This window comes from Cimex lectularius, unplaced genomic scaffold (assembly GCF_000648675.2).
Source record: "Cimex lectularius strain Harlan isolate CLEC.00 unplaced genomic scaffold, Clec_2.1 scaffold12, whole genome shotgun sequence".
Taxonomy (NCBI): domain Eukaryota; kingdom Metazoa; phylum Arthropoda; class Insecta; order Hemiptera; family Cimicidae; genus Cimex; species Cimex lectularius.
Genome location: NW_019392875.1, coordinates 2,095,293 through 2,113,065, shown reverse-complemented (window position 1 = coordinate 2,113,065; position 17,773 = coordinate 2,095,293). Strand labels below are relative to the sequence as shown.

The 17,773-nt window shown below is 36.7% G+C and overlaps 1 protein-coding gene across 1 annotated transcript in view; it reads right to left on the bottom strand.

Moving 5' to 3' along the window:
* LOC106673967 (pollen-specific leucine-rich repeat extensin-like protein 2) overlaps positions 1–17,773 on the bottom strand; it is a 69,386-nt gene that overhangs the window by 11,371 nt on the left and 40,242 nt on the right. The window contains exons 3-4 of the mRNA XM_014406377.2: positions 9,819–10,221; positions 858–1,046 (exon numbers count right to left, since the gene is read on the bottom strand). Of these exons, the coding sequence (XP_014261863.1) occupies positions 858–1,046; positions 9,819–10,221 (592 nt within the window). The remainder of the gene's footprint in view (positions 1–857; positions 1,047–9,818; positions 10,222–17,773) is intronic.

Here is a 17,773-nt window from a genome sequence, read left to right as displayed (position 1 = left end):
AACTGAATCGATATGCCATATACCCTCCAAAAAACAAAAGAAAAAAGTTATTTAGTATATAACAAAAAGTTATTTTCTCTGTAAAAATGGATTTTATTATCGTTGTATAAAATAATAATGCAGTAGTTTATTTAAACAGTTAGGACTATTTTCAAGTCACAGCTTCTTTGAACTACATATTGGAGTAATTTCAATTAAGACATCTTCATTAAGTCTGGAATGGGACCATGTTTCGAACAGAATTTTCTAAACCTTATAAAAAATAATTTAGGCATATAATAATAGTAAAATTTAATATTTTTATTTGTTAATAGATAAAGTGAGTTTACATTTTTCTCTCCAGCGCATGTAAATATTTATCTAATGGTAAATATGTTTACCAATATTGATTATTAACGGAAATTCTAAATGATAATAAACATATTGTCACAGATTACGAGTTTTCGGGATACTGGGACAACAGATAACTTTCCATTTCTCTCGTAGTAATTATTTACAACTTTAATTCATATAATTTCAATTTCATAAAACAAACAAACACAAGACCAATTGGTGAATATATGGATTAATTGGTGAGTATTGGCCTTTTTAATAAATTGATGCCTCCACAAACAATATTTTTGAACATTCTGTTTGTTTCAGGTCATAAACATTATAAATATTATAACTCAAAATGATCTCTTTATTGTTTTCATAATGTTTAATATTATTATTTCATTTCGTATTATTATTTGTAAATTATTATTTTATATTTTTGAAAATTAGTTATATTATTTCTTCGAAGGAAATATTCTTTCTTTTGTTGGGAAATTTTGAACATTTTTGAATTTAAATTGTCGTTAAGATTTTTTACTCACCTTAGAACGGTTTCAAACGACACGGGCACACCTCTGTCTGACATTTTCTTGAACAGGTCCCAGCATTCTTTTTCTTTTTGGTTTTTGAAATCCGGCACTGTCTTCTTCTCCGGTTGCACTTCGACGTTCTCTTCCCCTTTTCCTTCCTTCTTATCTGGCGGCACCTCCGCCGATTTCGGCTCTGGATTCCTGAAAGGCATGAGTGGAAATGAAATCGGACCAGGTGGAGGAAAGACGCCGGACGATAAAGCCGGCAGAATCGATATATCAATGCACGAGGGCGAAAAAGAATAGAATTGAAAAGAAATCGTTAACACCGTTGTTACATGGCAGGTGGAAAACTTCTGTAACCAGAGGAAACGCTTAGGCAAAATTACTATTGATTTTAGTTATCTTTTGCTCTTTTGAAGATAAAGAAACCAAAGAATAAAAGTTCTCATTGTATCGGATATTCAGGAAGAACCAAATCTTCTCTCACACAAAATTCATTTGATTTGATGTCGTTTTCATGTTTCATCCTCAAGGAGAATTATATTGTACAAATTTCAATTCATTATGATAATTAGTATTATTAGAATTAAAAATCATCATACATTTTAAATAACAAAATAACAAATAAACACACGCACACAACGTAAACAATTTTTTAAATATATTTTTTCCAATTAATTAAGGCTTTGGTGGAGATAAAAAAGCCAGTGTGACGAGCGGGATTCGAACCCACGACCTTCGGCTAAATACGCCGCTGCTCTACCACTTGAGCTGTAGTAACTTCGAATCCCGCTCGTGACAATGACTTTTTTATTTCAATAAATAACACGATAATCGTAAATTGAAAATTTTCCAGAAAAAAATCCTTCCTTGAAATAGTCTTTCTTTCGATAGAAATTGTATTTTTTGATATTTATTTCATTGTCCTGACGGCATTTTTCTTGTTTAAAATTTAATTGATTCTCTGTGCTTAAATGCTTTTGATCAATTGTTCCTATTTTACTTACAGTATTTTGCTAAATTTCCGGCATTTTCACATTAGTTAACATCAGTTATAGTTTAAATAGTTGATCTAATTGTTCTAGCTGATTTTTTATTCTGTACTACTTATTCTAAAATAATAATATTAATAATAATGGGGAAAGATTTAACAGCATTACAAACAGCGAGTTGCCGTCTTTTCTGCGTGTTTTCCTTCTATTTCTGGTCTTTCAGGCGTATTTTTCAGCCTACACCTATTCGACCATCTTGTGGTTACTGAGTGTCTGCTTTTGTACGAAAACTAATTCGATATCCTACAATTCTACCTCAGGTTGACAACTCCAGAATAGACACAAGACATAAAATACTTATATGTACATCTCAACCCTATACAAGCATAGAAGTCTAGTCATTTTCATCTTCGAGAGCACTGGATATTCCTCGGAGCGAGGTAGAACCTATTATATTCTCGCTAATAATTACATTTTCTGTCCAGAAGCAATACACATCTCAGATTACTCCATATTCCTCGGGGTGGGGTAAAACAACCTCTTCCTTTCACGCTAATAAATTACATACATTCCAATAAATTAACATAAACACAATACCGATACAAACATAGAAGTCTGGTTACATTCACGTCTCCAGAGTACTAGATGTAAGGTTGGGGTAGAACCTATTTTATTCTCGCTAATAATTACTTTTACTGTCGAGAAGTCACATAGTCATCTCAGAGTACTCCATATTCCTCGGGGTGGGGTTGAACAACCCTTTCGTTTCACGCAAATAAGTTACATACATTACAATAAATTAATATAAACACAACAGCCGATAAAAACATAGACGTCTATTCATCTCCCAGCATACGGGATATGCGTGAGGGCTTTCATTCTCGCTAATAATTACTTTTACTGTTCAGAAGGCACAAACTCATCTCAGAGTTCTCCATATTCCTCGGAGTGGGGTTAAACAACCCCTTCCTTTCACGCTAATAAAGCAAAAACATAAACTCAGCACTCGATAGAAACATAGAAGTCTGGGTATATTCACGTCTCCAGAGTACTAGATGTATTGGCGGGGTAGAACCTATTTCATTCTCGCTAATAATTACTTTTACTGACCAGAAGTCACATACTCATCTCAGAGTTCTCGATATTCCTCGGGGTGGGGTTGAACAACTTTTCCTTTCACGCTAATAAATTACTTTCTTTCCAATAAATTAACATAAACACAACACTCGATACTAACATAGAAGTCTGGTTGTATTGACTCTCCCAGAATACCCAATATCCGTAAAGTCCAGGCAAAACTTATTTCATCCTCGCTAATAATTACTTTTACGGTCTCGAAGTCATATACTCATATCAGAGTACTCCATATTCCTCGTGGTGGGGTTAATCAACTTTTCCTTTCGCGCTAGTAAATTACATTCATTCCAATAAATTAACATAGATGCCTGGTCACATTTACGCCCACGATACTACTCGATATTCCTCGGGGCAGAGTCGAACCCGCTCCATTCTCGCTAATAAATTACTTTTACTTTCCAGACATCACACACTAACCTCAGAGTACTCATATTCACCGAGACGTGGTCTAACCCTCTCCCTTTTCACGACTTACTTTTCATCTCCAGACGTCACACACTCACTCCAAAGTACTCGATATTCCTTGGGGCGGGGCGGACCTCTATTCTCACTAATAACCTACTTTTCCTCTTCTAACGTCACACAATCACTTGATTGTATTTAAACAACTACTTCCTTTCACGCTAATAAATTAGATTCATTCTAATAAATTTACATAACCACAACAACTCATGCAAAATAGAAGTCTGGTTATATTCATTCCCCCAGTGTACACGATATTCGTATGGCGGGGTAGAACCTATTTCATTCTCGCTAATAATTACTTTTACTGTCAAGAAGTCACATACTCATCTCAGAGTACTCCATATTCCTCGATATGGGGTTAAACAACTTTTCCTTTCACGCTAATAAATTATTTTCTTTCCAATAAATTCACATAAACACGACACTCGATACTAACATAGAAGTCTGGTTATATTGACTCTCCCAGAATACCCAATATCCGTAAAGGCCAGGCAAAACTTATTTCATTCTCGCTAATAATTACTTTTACGGTCTCGAAGTCATATACTCATATCAGAGTACTCCATATTCCTCGTGGTGGGGTTAATCAACTTTTCCTTTCGCGCTAGTAAATTACATTCATTCCAATAAATTAACATAGATGCCTGGTCACATTTACGCCCACGATACTACTCGATATTCCTCGGGGCAGGGTCGAACCTGCTCCATTCTCGCTAATAAATTACTTTTATTTCCAGACGTCACACACTCACTCCAGAGTACTCGGTATTACTTGTGGCTGGGCGGATCCACTCCATTCTCACTAATAACCTATTTTTCCTCTTCCAACGTCACACAATCACTTCAGTGTACTCGATATTTCTCGGGCGGATTTAAACAACCACTTCCTTTCACGCTAATAGATTCATTCTAATAAATTTACATAACCACAACAACCCACGTAAAATAGAAGTCTGGTTATATTCACTCCCCCAGTGAACACGATATTCGTAAGGGCGGGGTAGAACCTATTTCATTCTCGCTAATTACAATTAATTAAGGTTTTTAGTTGAAATGAAAAAAAGGTTAATGGCACGAGCGGGATTCGAAAAATGGCAAAAAGGAGGGAAAACTCATAAGGTGGGGTTGAGATAGGAAGTTGATGTCCGAGTGGATCGAGGTCACGATAGCTCAAGTGGTAGAGCAGCGGCGTATCTAGCCGAAGATCGTGGGTTCGAATCCCGCGCGTGCTATTAACTTTTTTTCATCTCAACTAAAAACCTTAATTAATTGTAATGATTTAATTGGTCAAGCGGACCACGAAATTAGTGAATTCTCGCTGATAATTACTTCTGTCCAGAAGCCGTATACACATCTCAGAAAACTCCATATTCCTCGGAGTGGGGTTAAACAACCCCTTCCTTTCGCGCTAATAAATTACATTCATTCCTTTAAATTATCATAGATGCCTGGTCACATTTACTCCCCCGATACTACTCGATATTCCTCGGGCCGGGGTCGAACTCACTCCATTCTCAATAATAACTTACTTTTACTTTCCAGACAATACAAACTCACCCCAGATTACTCATATTCACCGGGGCGTGGTCTAACCCACTCCATTCTCACTAATAACCTACTTTTCCTCTTCCGACGTCCCACACTCATTCCAGTGTACTCGATATTTCTCAGGGCGGGTTTAAACAACCACTTCCTTCCACTTTAATAAATTACATTAATTATAATAAATTAACACAGAAACAACATAAACACTGTATAGATGAAATATATATATAGCTCCGAGGTATCCAAGAAAACGATCTGTACCCGCTGGCGAGGTCTCCTCTCCAAAAATGTTCTTATTTTAATTGAAAGGTTTACAATTTTTTTTCCTTTGACCCAAATGCAGTTAAAATATTTAAATTGTGCAAGTTGGTTAATAAAATAATACTTGTCATTTTAACTGTTTTTGCTATTTTTCTTCATCATATCCTTCGTAATTTTAATACTAAAAAAATTGATCCTTCGAACAAAAACGTTTTAGAAATTTAAACGATTTAGCTGGTTGACTTAAAAGAATTGGTAAACTAGTTGAAAAATATATGTTGTAACATGCCTACAATAAATGTTCAAACATGTTGTTCTTACCTTGTCCATCGAGTCAAAGGAAAGTTTATTAATCTGTAATTCTTTGAAGTTTTTCTGTTTTTAAAACATCATATATGCTCCTGTAATTTTAATTTTTGAATACAGTCAAAAATTATGTTGTATGTATTGAAATATCCAGATGATTTTTTTCTCTCTTTTGCTAGTTACCTACTCTATTAAATCTTCAGTTGCCACCCTTGACTCTAAATATCTTCAAAATTATGTTATTTGTTACACATAAGAAAAAACTGCCAAATCACCCAATACATATAGACAAGAAAATTACAATCACTACACAGTATTAATGAACGTTAAATTTTTACAAATATAATAAATATATAGATTTTGCTATTTTAGATAGTGAGAATATGAGAAGTTCTTTTCAGAGGATCTTCGGAAAAGTTCCTCTGAAAAGAACTTCTTGTATCCAGCAGGTCGATAATCTATTTTCATCGTTATAGTGAGAATATATTTGTTATCATCCGTTTGTACTTTTATTTAATGGAACACGATCGGATTCGATAATAACTCACTTGTTAAAAACATGTCCCTTTCCCCAGGGTTATCTGACCGGTTGTAATAGAAAGTTGAGGTTTTTTCCCTCAATAAACAAACAAGCGCGGAATTAGATTTGTATTTCAATTGATAATTCAGTCAAATAGATAACCGTTGGCAATCTACAATTAAACGTAAAATTTTGTTACACATCTCACGGCAAGTTTCACTGTTTTTCCGAAGGAATATTGAATTTTTAGCAGTGAGATGGGTTTAGACGATTAATAATCGGGTATAGCTAGGGAAAGAAAAAACAAAATTTGGATATAAAGTTAAAATTAAGGTAATTATTGTCATACAGGAGGGTTGACGTCTAATGTTGAGTTGTCCCTAACGAGCAGTCATTACAAAACTATGGACTCTGACGGGACTCGATCCCAGAACCATTAGCGTGGTAAATTCGATCTTTTTGCTTCCTATATCTACTACTCTCTTTCTCACTCTCTCTTCTGTCCTATTTCATTCCCTTTTATCCTGCAGCTTTTAAAAGGTATTCATTCATTCTCTATTTCCTTTCTTTTTGCCTCGTATTTTTTTTTTGCTTTTCCCTTTGTCTCGTTTGTCTCTCTCACTCACTCTTTCTCTCTCAATCATGATTTTGTTTTACGGTGCGCAACAGCAGAACCGGGGTAAACCAACAGGGTGGCGGTGTTTTTGAAAAATGAAAAAAAGCCTATTTGTATGTCGGGTTCGAATGCACGGCCGCTGGATTCGAACCCAGGACCTTTACCTTACCGTTGCGGCCACCGACGTCCCCTAGGTGCCATTGTTGTGGTGTCATATTACTTTTGTGTGAAAATGTGATGCAACCACACTTTATGCCCTGAAGACGACCCGAATAAAGGTCGAAACGTCAGGAAAAAAGTGAAAAAGGTTTTTTTTAAACTACCTCATTCTTCACCGCTCCTCACGACTTCAACAAATTAGAGAATAATCCACTGAGGCAAATTTCATATTTAAGAAGTCTAAAGAAACGAACTTAGGAACCATAAGTCTTTCATGAAACTAAAAAGCTGACAGCTAAACTTGGCCAGATCAATCTTCATATTCTTCAACTTTTTTCGCCCAACAACAAAATGGAAACGTTTATATTAACAATTCAAAATTATATTGAATGCAGGGCGGTTGGATTCGAACCCAGGACCTTTACCTTACAGTGATGAGCGCCGTGTCAAGGCCTAAACCGTTGCGGCCACCGACGCGCCCTAGATGTTATTTTTGTGGTCATATTGGTGTTGTGTGAAGACGTTGTAATATACAACCACACTTTATGCCCTGAAGATGACCCAAATAAAGGCCGAAACGTCGGGAAAAAAATGAAAAATTGTTTTTCTAAACTATCTCATTCTTGACCGCTCCTCTCGACTTCAACAAATTAGAGAATAATCTAAACACGCAAATTTCATATTTAAGAAGTCTAAAGAAAGGAACTACGAACATAGGAACCATACTTCTTTCATGAAACTAAAAAGCTGACAGTTATACTTGGCCAGATCAATCTTCATATTCTTCAACTATTTTCGCTCAAAAACAAAATGGAACCGTTTATATTAATAATTCAAAATTAAATTGAATACAGGGCGGTTGGATTCGAACCCGGGACCTTTACCTTTCAGTGATGAGCGTCGTGTCAACGCCTAAACCGTTGCGGCCACCGACGCTCCCTACTTGCTATTCTTTGTGTTGCCATATTACTTTTGTGTGAAAATGTGATACAACCATACTTTATGTCCTGAAGATGACCCGAATAAAGGCCGAAACGTCGCGAAAAAAATGAAAAAGTTGTTTTTCTATACTACCTCATTCTTGACCGCTCCTCTTGACTTCAACAAATTAAAGAATAACCTACTCAGGCAAATTTCATTTTAAGAAGTCTAAAGAAACGAACCCCGTACACTTAGGAACCATACTTCTTTCATGAAACTAAAAAGCTGACAGTTAAACTTGGCCAGATCATCTTCCCAATCTTCAACTATTTTCGCTCAAAAACAAAATGGAACCGTTTATATTAATAATTCAAAATTATATTGAATGTAGGGCGGCTGGATTCGAACCCAAGACCTTTACGAATAACCTGTGATATACAACCACACTTTATGCCCTGAAGATGACCCGAATAAAGGCCGAAATATCGCGAAAAAAATGAAAAAGGTGTTTTTCTAAACTTCCTCATTCTTGACCGCTCCTCTCGACTTCAACAAATTAGAGAATAATCTAAACACGCAAATTTCATATTTAAGAAGTCTAAAGAAAGGAACCAAGAACATAGGAACCATACTTCTTTCATGAAACTAAAAAGCTGACAGTTATACTTGGCCAGATCAATCTTCCTATTCTTCAACTATTTTCGCTCAAAAACAAAATGGAACCGTTTATATTAATAATTCAAAATTAAATTGAATACAGGGCGGTTGGATTCGAACCCAGGACCTTTACGTTACAGTGATGAGCATCGTGTCAACGCCTAAACCATTGCGGCCATCGACGCACCCATGCTATGTTATATGTAGGTTATAATTTATAGACGTGTGATTACGTGTGCTTGAGTTAAAGCAATTTTACATAACAGATGAAAACAATCAACAAGAAATCAACTAGAACAAAAATTAAAAAATTAAAGATTTTAAAGAATCAATCTTTTTGAAATTGGATATACTATACATATAAAATGTCGCTTTATTGTTTTAAATTTTAAACGACAGTTTCATAACTTATAACCTAAATTTTGCATAAAACCTAGATAATCCAGAAATATCCATGGACAAACGTGTATCGGTCGTAATAATAAAATTGTAGATTCTGCACATGTGGGAGAGCGATAAAAGTCTCCTCATTCGTTAAAATCCGAACTATCTGTCATTATCGCCAATATTAGCAATGAATAAAGAAGCGTGTCTGTTATCTGTAAAGGGTATCGCTTGTAAGTCCAGCTTAAGAAAAAAATTAATTTTTTTTTTTTAAATTGCTGATTGCATTTTTTTCCATTATGCAATCTTTGATAATTATGTCAGTTTTAAAATTGGCGCCGGTGAATGAATTACAAAAATTATAATTGAAGAAGAGGCAAAATTCGTTCGTTTTTATAAAATATTAATATAATAAAGGAATGTAAAATGTATTTTCCTTACGAGACATCTTTTATGTTCACTGTATGGGTGAATTCTGTATGAATTTACAGTTCATCTAGCATCCGAGGTCAAATTAACCTCGATTAACCCATTCTAAACATGTGTTTGACACAAAACCCCGTTATTTGGTGAAATTAATGAACCCCCTGCGATCTGCCAATCCCATTATTTACTTTACCAACTGCCGACTTGTAATTTAAACAGTTAACAAATAGTATTTTTTTTCTATGTCAACCCATAGATTTTACCTTGGTCAGTTGACAAAAATTGTAATTTTGTCGATACTGATCATCTTAGTTTGTCTATTCTCGCTGTGTTGGTCTTTCTATTAAGTTGTTTTCTTGTGATAAGTAAAAGTAGTTATTTCTAAAATAGTTTTGATAAAAAACGAACATTTCTGGTCCGCCTGTTCTCGCTTAATTAAAAACAACTCAAGGAGCAAGAGGATTTATGAAACTCGACATACTCAAACGGCGAGGACGGGCAGATCAAAATGAACGAAAAGGGTCAAAACCCAACTTTCTTATCTGATAATTGTACAGATAGAAGAATAAAAATATACTTACTTATTGGTCTGTTTGGGTTCGATTTTGACCACCGGCTGTATCAATGGAGGGGCGATTGTCGGTGAATTTCTTCTAATGACCGTCGTTTGGTGAATAAGAGGATGATGCGCTCTCGGAGCCGCTTGCGGAGCCGTTTGCAGCACGGGCGGCGTCGGTTGCCGTTGCAGAATCGGCGATTGCTGCGCGGTTTGAGCAATGGTCTGGGCCTGCTGCGGAACGGGCGTTCGGGGCTGCACGGTCCCTTGCCTTTGTACAGGAGGCCTTACGAAACCTGCACCGTTCGGACAGGAACGCTGTGGCGGCGGCGAGTTGGTCTGGTTAACGACTGGAGTTCTTTTCAAAGTGTAGTTGGTTTGAAATTGAGTCCCGTTGGTCTGTATCAGCCCCGCTGGTCGGAAAGTAACTAGAACAATAAGTATATCCGTGAAATCAATCCTGCACAGTTATTTTCTTTAATTATACATTACATTCACTATTTTTCGTGGTCCGTTTCATCAATTAATATTATGAAAAATGGCAAAAAGGAGGGAAAATTCAAAAAGGTGAGGTTGAGATGGGAAGTTAGTGCCCGGGGGATCGAAGTCACGACAGCTCAAGTGGTAGATTAGCGGCGTATCAAGCCGAAGTTCGTGGGTTCGAATCCCGCTCGTGACACTGACTTTTTAATCTCAACTTAAAACCTTAATTAATTGAATATTATACATTATAATTAAGATTTGCAGTTGAGATAAAAAAGTCAATGGCACGAGCGGGATTCGAACCCACGATCTTCGGCTAGATACGCCGCTGCTCTACCACCTGAGCTATCGTGACCTCGATCCACTCGGACACTAACTTCCCACCTCAACCACATCTTTTGAATTTTCTCTCCTTTTTGCCATTTTTCAATTCATTTTTTTATCTCAATTGAAAACCTTAATTAATTGTAAGTTATTAATTGGTCAAGCGGACCACGAAATTAGTGAATTGTGAATTCAAGGCGAAATGTTGAATATTGTAAATAAATGAAATTTATTTGACATGACATTTTCTAACAATAAATAATTTGCGTACAAATGAATTTTTGAGGGAAAGTGGCGGTGCCCTATGCGTCCTCTTTAGCATATCTCCATTTATGTATCATACCTCCTGTAAAATATTTTTGTCGATGTTGATGGGAAAATGTTCACGAAAAACCAGAACTGGAAAAACTACTTAATAATTTTACCAAGAACTAACAGTTATAATATATACATATGTCAGCAAAATAAATAGATATTAATTTAATAAGTTGGTCTAATAACTATAAACAGTGAAATATTTAGTTTAAAATAAATAAGTAAATAAGTTAGTTTAAATAATTAAATAAATAAGTTAGTTTACCAAATTAGTAATAAATTGACAATTTAACAAATTAACAGTTTAAATAAATTAATAAATTGTTAAGCATTTACTAACCGAACCTTTCCTCGAGTTTAAAAGAGGTTTTATAACACAGCAATGAAAACAGCAAGAAAGTAATCGAATATCTGAAGCAAATAAATGCATATGGTCGCCTTTAATGCTTCTCCACACGTGGTTTCGTTTTCCCTTCCTAAAGTGAGTGTATTTATTGGCGAGAATGTGTGAGTGTATGGGTGGGTAGTGGTCGGAATATCGAGTACACCACAGCCCCACCAAACTAGGATAGATATCTCTTTGTGTGTTTTGGGTAGAATGAATGTATTTATTGGCGCGAAAGTGAGTGTGTACGGCTGGGTTGTGCAGGAATATCGAGTTACAGACCCACCGATTTAGGTTAGGATTAGGCTATAATATCTTTTAGAGTGAATGGGCGGAAACACTGTTATAATATTAAATGCGCCAGTGGCTCCGCATTTTTTATTTGTAAATACAGAATGATTGGTTACTGTTTGAGCGAATGTATTTATTAGTGCGATAGTAGTGTATGCATGGGTGGGTCTATGGTGGAATGTCAAGTACTCCATAAACCCACCAACCTAGGTTAATATTTTAGATTAATTGTATATAATGTATGGATGTATTTATTAGCGTGAACGAGGGCGGGTCTTCAGAGGAATATCGAGTACTCTCGAGTATCAAGTAGTAGGCTAGGCTAGGATTGAATGTAAGAGAATGAGATAATTTCAGAGCCTTTTCAACACGTGTGGGAGGGCCAAAAATGTAGAAATAACGTGCCAGAACACAACCAGAAAGATCGCCAGACTTCCTACAGAAAAGCTAACTTAAAAAAAATGAAATAAATAAATAAAAATAAATAAATTTTTAAAACGTGAGGTGGAAGAAATGTTAGGTGCCGGCAATAGCCCAGGCAGCTAGCCGGCCGAAAAAAAATCTGTAAATTATTGTAGTAGATAAATAATTTTATAAGTTATTAAGTAACAGATAGTTACATAAGTGGCTGATAAATAAGAATTTTAGATAAAACAAGGCAAAACAGCGAGAAGATTCAGGAGGATATGGTATGGTATGGTGGAAAGGGTACTAGGAAGCGGGGTTTGGATTCCCCAGGCACTGCAGCCTTCTGGCTTATTGTACCTTCCTAGTTCCTTAGTTCAATCAATAGACTCAATCCTTCTTCTTAGAAGTATCAGGTCATTGACTGTTGTTGCTGCAATTTGATTCCCTAAGTCTTTTCCGTACCTTAGGTTGAACCTCCATTGAGATGTTGCTTCGCATTCGAAGATGATATGAGTGGCTGTTTCCTCCTCCTCATTACATAATCTGCAAATGGGATCATCGCTGTATATACCCATGTTTTGTAGATGTTTTCTCAGATACAGTGACCAGTTAGTAGTCCCACCACTCCTGAGTTTTGCCCTCTCCAATTGCAGCAGTATTTTTGCCAATCTTGGTGAGGGTTGTTTCATCATAAGTTTACTATGTCTAGCACCGCTAGAGTTTATCCACTTCTCTTTTTGTTTTGCTTGGATCCATTCTGCGATACAGGATTCTATGTTTGTTTTTGTTATCCGGATAGGTTCGGGGCCTATGTATGGTTTTGCAGATCCTCCTCTGGCCAGTTTGTCTGCTTCCTCGTTACCCAAAATTCCCCTGTGCCCTGGCACCCAAGATATCATCAGGTTGTTGTGTTTTCCCAGGTTTTGGAGATTTTGGATGCATTCACTGACTAGTTTTGATGTAATTCTTTTACATGCTAATGCTTTAATGGCTGCTTGGCGGTCTGATCTTATGAGGATTTTTTTGTCAGTGTAACCTCTTCTAAGATTTTCCAGGGCACAAGCATTGATGGCATGTATTTCCGCTTGAAAGACCGAAATGTACTTCCCTAATGAGTTTGATTGCTCCTATTTTGGGCTTGTACAGAAAATATCTGATCCGGTTCCTTCGTTTGTTTTGGAGCCATCTGAGTACCATATCATTGTATCTGATGCTCTCCTGTGTTCTTCCTCTCTTTATAGTCTGTTGAGACTTTATAGGAAGTTGTGAAGATTGTTTCTGGGACCATGTAGTCCCCATTTTTAATAATGGGTGTCTGATTTTGTTGATTATGGTTGTATGCCCAAATTGTTTAGTTCCTTTCCAATTTAATTGTTTTTGAAGCCTAAATGACGCTTTTCCTAGCCTCTCCTTGTATGAATATTTCTAGTGGAGGTAGGTTTAGCAAGGTTTCTAGTGCGTTTGGGGGGGTTGTTCTTATCGCCCCTGTGATACATAGGTTTGTTAGTCTTTGTATGCTGCCTAATGTTTGGGTAGCTACTTTTTGTTGAGCTTTGTTCCACCAGATTAGTGATCCATAGGTTATTCTGGGTCTTATTACTGCCTTGTAAGCTAATATGCCATTTTCGGTTTTAATCCTCAAGATTTGCCTAAGGTCCTTCTTGTGGTCATTAGCGATATTTTACTTTTTGCTACAGTATGTTGCAGGTGAGGATTCCAGGTTAATTTCTTATCAAAGATTATTCCTAGATATTTGACCTTATTTTTTAAAAGCAGCATTTCGTTATAGAAGCTTAATCCTTGTATTTCTATATTTCTTTTTTTTGGTGAAAGCAATTAAGGTGGTTTTTGAGGGGTTTACTTTAAGTCCCCGTTCTAAACACCATTGTTCCACCATGTTTAGTGCTCTTTGGATGAGCTCTTTTAATGTTAAATCGAATTTTCCCCTGACTAGTATAACAATTCAGGAGGATAAAATATGTTTTATTCTCCTGTGCTTCCAAGATTTTAGACAATCATATGTGCCGATCGAAGCACATATGGAGTTATCGCTGTAGACTTTTTGAGAAAGAAATTTTTGGGTCCTGTATTTCAACTCCCCTAATCCATGGCATTCCAACTAATGCATGCAAGTCCTTGTGTAACGTGGGGAGGAAGTGGCTAGTCTTAAAAAACTTGTTTTGTATGTAACCTTTTAATGTTAGTCATGCTTGTGTAGCTCCAAGAAGGACAAGCGTACAATAGTATTGGTTTCACTATCACTTTATAAATAGATAACTTATTTGCTACGCTCAAAGATGATTCTCGGCTTAAACGGGGGAAAAGAGTCTTAATCATTATTTTTCCTCTCTTTATCAACTAATATGTTCACTGAAGTTCAGTTTGTGATCCAGAGTCACTCTTAGATATTTTACCTATGGGGTCCCCATCATACATGATTGGCTAAATAAAGGCTCGTGGCTGGTCTACGAGAGTCTGAATACACTTCTGGGGCCCGTCTATTCTTTTTCGTCTTAACGTTGCACTCATACGAGAAAAAGGTTGCTCACAGAGGATAGCACGAAGAGGCACGATGAGTATTCCAAGTCCTAGTCGCTGGTCTCCATGATTCTGGTTACTAGGTTGCCATCGAGGTACCCTTACGGACAGATACTGGCCATAGTACTTGTAGTCGTCCTCGGCATATATGTCAGTGGATGTGTTGATCGGGTGGCGGATTTCAAAGGGAGCAAGTCCAGCGAGCGACGGTCTACACTCCTTCGGCATCCCTATGGACCGGGCCATGGATTCATACACCGGAGGGAGCAAAACGTGCTCTCCGCATCTTGAGGTAATTAATTGCCAAGATTGCTCCTTAATCTGTCACCTGTAGCCAAATCCATGGCATTCCAACTAAAGCATGCAAGTCCTTGTGTAACGTGAGGAGGAAGTGGCTAGTCTCAAAAACTTGTCCAAGTCCTAATCGCTGGTCTCCATGATTCTGGTTAGTAGGTTGCCATCGAGGTACCCTTGTGGACAGATACTGGCCATAGTACTTGTAGTCGTCCTCGGCATATGTCAGTGGATGTGTTGACCGGGTGGCGGACTTCAAAGGGAGCAAGTCCAGCGAGCGACGGTCTACACTCCTTCGGCATCCCTATGGACCGGGCCATGGATTCATAAACCGGAGGGAAAACGTGCGCTCCGCCATCTTGAGGTTGTTAATTGCCAAGATTGCTCCTTAATCTGTTACCTGTAGCCTGGGATCGTTCTTGGACAAATTCTGCTACGATATGGACAGCGTCAGAAGCTTCGCTCTACTTGTCAACCATGACGCGGCCCGTGAGCCCACAATCTAGGTGCCAGGACCAACAGAATAGGAAGAGGATAGCATGTAAGGTTCACAAGGACCAAGTAGAAGAAGAGACGTACCAGGGCAACCGTCCTGGTAATAACTCGTTGTTGTATGATCCAACATAAAAAAGGGCGAGAACAGACGGTCCCTAGAAAAGTGATCAGTATCGATCAGTTCAAAATTAGTTCCATATAACTATCTCTCTCTCTCTCTCTCTCTCTCTCTCTATATATATATATATATATATATCTCTCTCCCTCTACACAGAGGTATCCAGAAGACATAAGCAAATAGAAAGATAAAAAACTGAATCGATCCTGTGTTGTTTCTTGAAAAACGTATTTGTCCTAGATTCCATCGCGATTGTTGCTATAAATTTAAAGTTGTTGAAATAGCTTTGATTTGTTTTTCCTTCTGAATTCGAATCAGTTTTGTTACGGTTTATTGATTTTCCTAAGTTTAGAAGTTTTTGTGCCATTTTGGACAATGATTTTTCTTTATACGTAGTATCAATTCTTTCCGTCTTATTGAGTGTTTTTTTAGTTGTTCTCTTCTTCTTTCTGCTGAGCCACGAGGAAAATATCTAAAGAAAAATCATTAAAAAGGGCTTTTGAAGATATTGACCCAGTATTGTGACATTGACCTCTTGTATCTTGTATCGTTTCTAAAGTAGGAGGGGGGGTCTCGCGACCTCAGCAGGAGACGAATTTTCCGTTTGCTCGGAAGCCGTTGAACTTTAATAATTCCCCATCACGATTCGACGTTGAACTTTCTATAAAAGATTTATGCCGGGTCGAACACAGGATGGGTTGGCTTAGGCCCCTCGTACCTTTGTCGAAACGCGACATATCACGTGAGAAAGAAAGAACACAGCTTTGACTTTCGGCACGCGCGCCCCAGTTTTCCATCCCCTAGCTCAAACAATCAATCGGTTTCAAGAGAAAAGCGAATGGGGATGAGTTATGCTTGAAAGAGGTAGGTCAGAAATATTGGATGTAAAATCATGAGCACGAGATAATGCCTGTTCCAGAGAAATAGTTTTTAAATTGGTTTTATATATTTACCTTATTTATAAAAATAGAAATATATCTTATTTACATATAAGGTATTGTACTATATACAATTATTAAATCATTAAATAAAATTTAAAAGCATATTTTTTATACCATAATTAAAGAATTTTAGATTCGATTTTTTCGTAATCCAAGATTAAGTTTAACTCATTACGATATCCTTAACACAAATAACACTAATAAAACACCCATGCTAAATAGCATTTGAAGTGGAGGTGTGTACTTAATTTACCGTCGAGGGTTAGCGTGATCTCGGGACAAGTTAATTAAGTCTAACTCTTGTATACTTTCTCAAGGAGAACTTGCACGTGGAACTTTTTTCCCCCCTAGCTCGTTCTTTATTTTATTGTTTAATCTTTCTACCGGTAAATGGCTGCTTGTTAAACGTTTCGGATTAGTCTGCCGTCTGTTTTTTTAACAACGGTTCGGCTGTGTAACTTTCAAGGTTGGATGATATCGTAGAGGAGAGACTTAGTAAAGTGATTTAATCAGATTTTTTTTTTTTTTGGTTTGTGGGGCTAGAAGGGTTAATATCAATGTACAAGTAGCTTAAATCAAAAAAAGAAGAAAATTATTTTAAACGCTTTTTCAATTCTTGATAAAAGTAACACTGATAACATTTTTCGTTTCTGTTAAGTTACCTGACGACCTAGATTGATAAAAATGATAAATGATGGAGTGAGTGTGGTGTTCAATACTTTTTAAAAGGATAGTTCCTACTCACAGTAAGTTGTTTTTGCAACGATCCGGATTTCGAGCCTTTTAGCTCATCATCAGGTTGAAGGACTTCTACAACCACGTCTCTCGACATGAATTGCCAAAGTGAACCTCTGATACCTCCGCCAACGCGACGTTCTAATTATCAGCTGATTTTTTTAATGACGCTCAATTTGAACGTGCGAAGCGCGGAAATTATAACACAAATAAATATTAGAATAATAAATACTTAATATTACTATAAATTACTATAAAAATAATATCAATTAAAATGGTTAGATTAATTATTTGGATGTTTGNATTTCTGCGCTTCGCACGTTCAAATTGAGCGTCATTAAAAAAAAAATCAGCTGATAATTAGAACGTCGCGTTGGCGGAGGTATCAGAGGTTCACTTTGGCAATTCATGTCGAGAGACGTGGTTGTAGAAGTCCTTCAACCTGATGATGAGCTAAAAGGCTCGAAATCCGGATCGTTGCAAAAACAACTTACTGTGAGTAGGAACTATCCTTTTAAAAACTAGATTGATAATACTGCGAAAATTATATAGTTTTAGTTGAATTTGTGTTCTTTCGAAAATGAGCACTATAATTAAATTCACTATTTTTTGTGGTCTACTTGATCAATTAATATCATAAAATTAATTAAGGT